This window comes from Oryzias melastigma, linkage group LG21 (genome assembly GCF_002922805.2).
Source record: "Oryzias melastigma strain HK-1 linkage group LG21, ASM292280v2, whole genome shotgun sequence".
NCBI lineage: Eukaryota > Metazoa > Chordata > Actinopteri > Beloniformes > Adrianichthyidae > Oryzias > Oryzias melastigma.
The window spans coordinates 12,866,418-12,874,197 of NC_050532.1; the positions used below are offsets into that span (position 1 = coordinate 12,866,418).

Below are 7,780 nucleotides of genomic sequence, written 5' to 3' on the forward strand. Positions count from 1 at the left end.
CCAGCTGATTGAAGGAAGGAATGAATGATAGACAGAGGCACTGGACAGACCGCCGATGTCCCGCCTCCAGAGTCATATACCTCACTGCTCTGCACATAACAACTGTCATTCATATCATCCTTGCAGGCCGCACGAACAGTAATCTTTCATATGAAGACGCGGGCCGCAAATCATCATCCTGCGGGCCGCAGATGGCCCGCGGGCCGCGAGTTTGAGACCCCTGCATTAAATCATCATTTTTGCGATAAAGCACAAACCAACTCACGCGATAAGTCATTAAAAACACGACGATGAATGAGAACAAGTATTTTTTTATTTGATTCACTAAAAAAGGAGCATTGTGGTGACGTCACAGCTCTGTCTGGAGAGCTCGTGCCGCGCAGAGTCTATTGACAGTCTCAGGTAAGCGTGAGAAACCTGTTCAGAGGTTTTTTTTTAAATAACCATTCCAGCAAGTAAGCTGCTGGACCTTTTTCTGTTTAAAAACACGACCAGATGCATTTAAGTTTCTGTCCCTGCTCTCGCGCTTTTCCTCAAACGAGATTTCAGCATCTTCAGGCTCCAAGCTGCAGAAGTGCAGCTGCAGATGAAGCTGTTCACAGACACACAGAGAGGCGCATCTATTTCGAAAAAAGTCTTTCCAAAGCAGTTTTGCGAAAAATGTCTGTTTCGATACGCCCCAAATGCCACCTACTGTAAGCGCATAAACTTTTTTTTCGAAATTGTTTTGTTTCCATTAGGAGGATTTATTATCGAAATTCCAATTTTCCACTGTCAACTACTGTTCTGACAAGCTCATAACCGCGTCTAAGAGCGCAAGTATGCGGGGACGTGTGGATGGAATTATTTTTAAAACGATCATGTGTGGACGCAACACTTTTTTCTAAAACGGAGGTCAGCAGATATGCGTTTGTAGAAATACCCGGCTACGTGTGGACATGGCCGGAGCACTACTGAAGGCCTAGGTGTGAAATGCACGGCCCGCCACTGGCGTATTTGGACAGGAAACTCGTAAATTTCCTGCGTTTTTTTTACCAAGAAACTTTGAAAACCTGAACAAAAAAGGGTAATCATAGAAAATAACATATCTAAAAAAATAACATTTTATTTTTATTTTGAAAAGTATATTTATCTTATTGAATTTATGCATTTTTTAGCTATATTTTGCTGGTGAGGCCGAGCCTCACCTGCCTCCCCTGACTGCACGTCTCTGTCTTAGTACATATTACTTATTTTTATTATTTCAATCTTAAACAATTGTTTCAGTAAAAATTTATTATTTTTGGAAATTATGAATTTACTTAATATTATTAAGTGTCACTTTGTTGCTACAATTTTATTGAGTAGAGGGGGTTCTAACTTTTTACAGTGTATCAGGAGAAGATTACCTTCAGGGGGTGGGGCAGGGGAGACATGACAACATCTGCCTCAAGGATGGATTAGCTGTGTGTTCAGAGATGCCTTTCTCCAGACCTGGGCTGTAACCAGTAGTAAAACACAGAACAATTGTTTCTAAAAGTAAAAAGGTTATCCTGTAACCTATAGCTTGAGTTAACATTAAAAAAAAAATTAAACAATGTTAAGAATGGATCGCAAAGAAAAAGAAAAGTTTGACCCTGAACATAAAGGGTTATTTCTGGCTTTTCCATGAGACAGACCTTAGTGAGATCTAAAAATTAATCACAAACTTGAGTTTCTAACTCAGGTTTACCTCTTAAATTTTATTTTTTTCTTTCATCTGGTCAATCTAATTTCTTCTTTCCGAAATATCTCTTACCCAATGATCTCTCTGTCCACATACCAAACATCCATCATCATCCTACTCTGATCCTCTGTTGCCACTTCCTCTAAAGTTTCCTCTTCCACAGCCACGCCCTTGGCCACGTCCATGACTTCTACTTCTGTTCATGTTTCGTCCTAAAACACACATCAGTGCTTTTATCCTGTAAAAATGTACCTACACCTTTAGTCCTGTATTTCTTTTGATTCACCACTACTTTTCTGCTTTAATAGCAAAATTCAAAAACCTTTGCAGCGATCCTGCAGTGATCTATGTAATGTATCTTTACCCAATCTGGTCTTATGGCTTGTTTCAGCTGCTGTTTGTTAGGACCATCATCATTATCACCATCTCTGAGTCCACTATTAGCTCTAAACACTTCTTAAAATCTGACTCTAAAATCAGATACTAACCCTCCATCTTTTTCCTCTGTCTCACCTGCCACTGTCTCGTGTGTTTGAACAGGAAATTCATAAATGTGCTACTTTTTTAACAAAGAAACAGAGAACCCACACAGAAAAAAATTATGTGATTTTAATTTTTAATTTTAAAAGTCAACTTATTTTTTTATGCCTTTTTTTAACTCCCTTGACTTCACATCACTGCATGCAGTTTAACAAAAACATAGAAGTAGTTACAAAATCACAAGACAGTTAAGTCATTTGTCTGCTTCAACATGCTTCCAATGTGTGACAGACCAAAGACCATTTTGCCCAGATCTTTTTCTTACAAAAACTTCCAAGCTTAATGCTTGATGTTGGAAATAAAAGTTAGTGAAATGATTAAACTACACTCAATAAATAGGATTTTAAAAATACACAGAAATGATTAATCATTCATGTCATCTTAGTTTTATAAGTGTAGAACAGCTTAGTACATTTATCTCAGTAAAAGGATTAAGATTAAGATATTAAGATATTATACACGGTATTTCCCAAATCGTGGCATGTGTACGCATTTTACTGAGACTGGGCTGGTTTCAAATGATCACTTGAGACTTTTTATCTGGGCAGAAAAGCATTTTGACATGTCTGGAAATTTGTTTCATTTTCAGCCCATATATGGTTGGGTTAAACAAGGGCTGATATATTATAATCTGTAACATCACTGTTAAGCGCAAAGCTTTTGGATATCCAGACCCAAAAAAACCTATAATGACCTCAAAAGAACCCAGACATGAAAAGTTTACTAAAACTAACACATGAGGTAAACAGGTCTGTGCAGCTCTACTTCTGATTTCTTTAGAACTTTGATATGAAATGATCAGTATTCTTATGTATGTAAACAGAATGAAAAGTGCAGGCAAGAGGGCAACATTGATCAGAATCATCATGTCTAACACAGCAAATTCTTCTAATTTTATACATAAAAGTTTTTGAAGTTCAGTGTTACAGAAGATTGCCTCCAGGCTGAAGCTGCAGGGCCTTTGATTAATGATTACTTTTCCTGAAATTGCCACCATGAGTTGAAGAAGAGGCCAGAGCCAAGATAGCATCAGCATAGCAGTCACCCTTCTTTTGCTCATCAGACTTGGATATTGCAGAGGCTTACATATAGACACATACCGGTCAAAGGACATGGCTGTCAGCAGCAAAAATTCGGATGCACCCAAAGAGTAATACACACCATGTTGAAAAAAACATGTATAATACGTTATGGTCTGCCGCTTAGATAAAATGTCAACCAGAAGCTTTGGGTAGACAGCAGCACTAAACATAAGAGAGTTTGTTAACAAAGCTGCAATAAAAATGTACATGGGCTCATGAAGGCTTTTCTTAGCAACAATGATAAAAACAATTGTACAGTTACAGAGAAGTATTAGGATAAATACAGTAAATACAATCAGAAAATACAAAACCCTGTATTTTTCTATTTGTATGAATCCGTCAAGAGTTATCAGTGATACATTGTATTTAAGCTCCATCAGGCTCTTCCCAGGTTATGCATCAAATACAAACCAGTTCTATCAAATATACAATCTAGAAATGAATGTTGTTTTTGTAACCCCTCACCAATCTAGGACTGGACACCAGAAGAGGTCTTCTCTGGAGCACAGAGTGACGGGTTCGGGTTTTTCTAAAGCACATTTATCCTCTGCGGAGTCCATTAGTCATCTTGTCACTTCACCTCAAGGAAACTTGTAAACAAATGAGAAAGTATACATGCAAAAATTGGTTGTAAATATTCATAGGATTGGGCAATGTACTTTTTTGTTGTTTAGAAAAAATATGTTTACTTGGTCTAAAAAACAGGGGAATCTTAATAATAAGAGTAAAAAATGAAAATACTTTTCTGATTAAGAGTTCAAAACTTAATACACGCCAAATGTGGTTTGTGAGTCAGGAGTGGCCTAATTCAATGTTTAGTCAATGGTACAGATGCGATCTGAGGTCTTGTCTTGTCGCATGTTCCTGATGATCCAGTTCATCATCTGGCTCTGAAGAAGCCCGTTGTTATTAGAAACTAGTGTGTTTGAGCAGGGTGAAATTAAAAAAATGAAGGACAAGGTTCCCTTGAGGACTATGATTAGAAAGGCACTGGCCTAGGGTGTGGCCCAAAACAGGTGTAGTGGCCAGTTTGTTTCAACTGACACTAAGAGAAATTAAATTCAGAGAAACTATTGATATTTATTTTAAGGGTCTAAAGCAGGGATAGTCAACCCCAGTCCTGAGGGGATCCTGCATGCTTTCCAACATCCCCCACTCTGGCATGCTCTCGTTAGCTGGACAAACTAGACACTGCAGCCCTCGAGGTCTGGAGTCACCTGTCTCTGATCTGAAGCATAGTCACTCATTAACATTTATGAACACCAGGCTGAGAAATTATGATATCCTTTCAGGAGATTAGGTCTGGGCATTCTTACCCTTTTTAAACTTTGTTATGGTGGCTAGCCTAGCTTCTAAAATAGTGTTATTAGACTCCAAACCTCGAGGGCCGGTGTTCTATAAATCCTTCCTACCCGTGATTCTGTCCTACCTACACTTACTACGTCATCTTTTTCAGTCTTAGCGGACCGCCCCATAAGTCGTTGAAGCTGTCAGTCAGACCCCCGTGAGGCTGCCCTCCCTCCTGGTTAAGCTGTCTGATGCCCCGTGAGGCTGCACTGCTTCTCTGTGAGCCTGTTCAAAGCCCTTGCCCCCCTCTGAGGCTGTGCTTCTCCCCGTAATTCTGTCCCACTCCGCCCATAATTCTGTTCTACCCTGCAGTGTTGCGACCAAACATCAAAACTGTATATTAGTTCATTTACAGTAGGTAGGATTATCTGATGAAAAGGTAGGACATTTGGATAGCCATCAGTTTGTGCTAAGGGTAGGAAAATCTCACGTGGTAGAACAGATTGTTAGAACACCGGCATTCTGATCATTTAGAAACCCTGCCCTATATGCTGCAGATTATCTGGATCAGTGGTTTTAGTAGAACATTTACTGAACTGGCTCTTGAAACCTGGAGTTTGACACGGTCCAAAACAACATTGTCAAGATAACTATTAACTACATCATGCCTCACTGCTCACTGTCCAGTTGAGACCAGTTCTATTTCAGCTCCTTATTTTCTTCTCTTCTCTGCTAATTTGTCACTTTAGCTTTCTTCAAGTTCTTGTTCCTTGTCTCCCAGTGTCTGACCCTTTCTTTGATTATGTGTTAGTGTATGTTGAGACCTCATGGATTTTCGAGACTTTGGATTCTGGACTTAATTGCTTACTTTTTCTGGATTTCTCTTCCATGACCCTTTCCTGGACCACTGACAGACTTGCTGGCCAGTACAATACCAACATTTTTAAGGTTGATCTTCTCCTTGTTACAAGACACGCTTCCCACATCAACACACAAAACACACACACACACACACATTCCCAGGTCATTGAATTAGATTTTTTTGCTGGGAAGTACAGCCAAAACATTTGCTCGCATTGCCTTCTGCATTTTGACTAAAGCTCTGTACAGTGCATGCATTTTCACGGCCTCACCTGTTTGTAAATGAGGCCGCTCATATTTGCTGAAAAGGTAAAATGACTGACTTGAATTGTACAGCAAAACTGAATAGAATACAAGTGATTGACATGTCTTAAATAAGCCAGAGAAATGTTTGTTTTTAAATGGTGTGGTGTTGTATGTACCAGTATCACCTGGCACCAAGTGTTGGTACCCATGCCTAGTTAAAAGGGGATCAGAAGGTGGCAGGTTCGATTCCTGCCTTGCATGTGTCAAAGTGTCCCTGGGCAAGACACTGAACCCCGTATTGCCTCTGGTGGAAGGTTGGCGCCGGAGTTCAGCAGCGGAGCCACCACCAGTGTGTGAATGTGTGAATGGATGAAGGGGTCTGTAACTGTGAAGCGTTTTGGGCCTTTGAGGAAGGTAGAAAAGCTCTATATAAGTATTTACCATTTAAAACTGCGTTTTGTATATATATCATTGAGCTCTGTAACTAAACTCACCAGATCTTGTTGTTGTTTTGCTGCAGAACTTCTGAAAGAGGATTGTTGTGGGGTGCTGCCAAATGGCAGTGGAGGTTTAAATGGAACTCTAAAGTAAGACGCTGAACAACGTATTTGCTTACAATCTACTTTATTTGGTACAGCTTGCTAGTAATGAGTTGGACCCCTTTTGTCTTCAGATGCACATTAATCCTTGGTGGCAGAGATTCAACAAGATACTGGAAACATTCCAGAGAGTTTGGTCCATATTGACATGACAGCATCACAGTTGCTGCAGATTTGTCGGCTGAACATCCATGATGATAATCTCTAGTTCCACCACATCCCAAAGGTTCAATTGGGTTCTGGTGACTGTAGAGGTCATTAGAGCCCAATGAACACACTGTCATGTTAAAAAAACGAGTCTGAGATGATTCCAGCTTTCAAAGTGAGGGGGGTTGTCAGCTTCACCAAACTTTTACACAGGGTGTCTTATTACTTACAAATATGCCTTTGTTGAATGTAAAAACTTTTATATCTTAAAGAAAAATGCAGTTTTCATTTTATTATTTCAAAATTTTCTTAATGTAAAAACAAATGGGTTATTTATTTATATCAAAATAACAATAACATCGATAAAAAGCAGTGGTGTGTTTTTCTGAAGGGTTAAGTGAGGCTTTGTGCCTGATACTGGCTTTTGGTGGATGACGAGGCCTGTACGGCTCTTGTAGTTTAAGCAGTTACAGGCTCCTGGTATGTTAAAGAATAGAAAACAGAATATACTTTATTTTTATTGTACTAGAGGTCAAGGGCTGAATATGTCAGCAGATTTACCAACTGATGGTTGGTATTTTGATGCACATTGATATATATGTTTTTTATTAAACCAGTGAGCCAGTATAACATCAATTTGATAATGTCAATTTTTAACGTCAATTAAATATAGTTAGCCTTGAAAAAAGCTTCTGTCTGGTGCTCCATGAATGGCACACCGGCTTCCTCCTCGCTGTCGGCGGTCACTACACTCACAGTTGACCAGTGTTGGAATGTTGTCCAGTGATTATCACGTTAAGTCTGGAGTGTTGCTCCAATTAGTCCAGGCGTTTCATGAGTTAGACGTCTCACTGTATTACTGCTCGTCCAGGGTAGCCACCTCCCTTCTGCCAGTTGATTCTACTGGTTTTTGACGACGGACATCCTGAGCCAAGACATCAAGGGATATTTTTGAAGACTTCTACTTCACCTATCACTGGGCTTTTTTTTCCTAAAATTTTCTGAAATTCTCTCAGAGAGACATAAATGATAAACTCTTGATTCAATACAATCTTACCCAAACACAGTTGAATGTATTTGCCTGCTTCAGAGTCTTTGTGAGACAGAACAAAAACAGTTTAACTCATTACTATTTTCTTAGAAAATGTTTCAAGTCTACTATATTCAGAAGTTTAAAATGACAGTTACAATACAGAATTTCTCAAAGACACAGCTTTGCTGAAAAACACAATAATTCTTGATTTTTAATGTAGCATAGCTAACAAACTGACAGATTAAACCTGGAAAAGAGAATCTAATTGAGGAAAACTGAT

At 39.2% G+C, this 7,780-nt stretch overlaps 1 protein-coding gene across 1 annotated transcript; it reads right to left on the reverse strand.

Moving 5' to 3' along the window:
- Positions 1–2,759: 2,759 nt before the first annotated feature.
- On the reverse strand, positions 2,760–3,805 carry LOC112137963 (olfactory receptor 49-like). The gene has a single exon (XM_024260484.2). It carries the CDS (start codon positions 3,702–3,704, stop codon positions 2,760–2,762), a length of 945 nt encoding a protein of 314 aa, XP_024116252.1. The 5' UTR covers positions 3,705–3,805.
- Between the last annotated feature and the right edge of the window lie 3,975 nt (positions 3,806–7,780).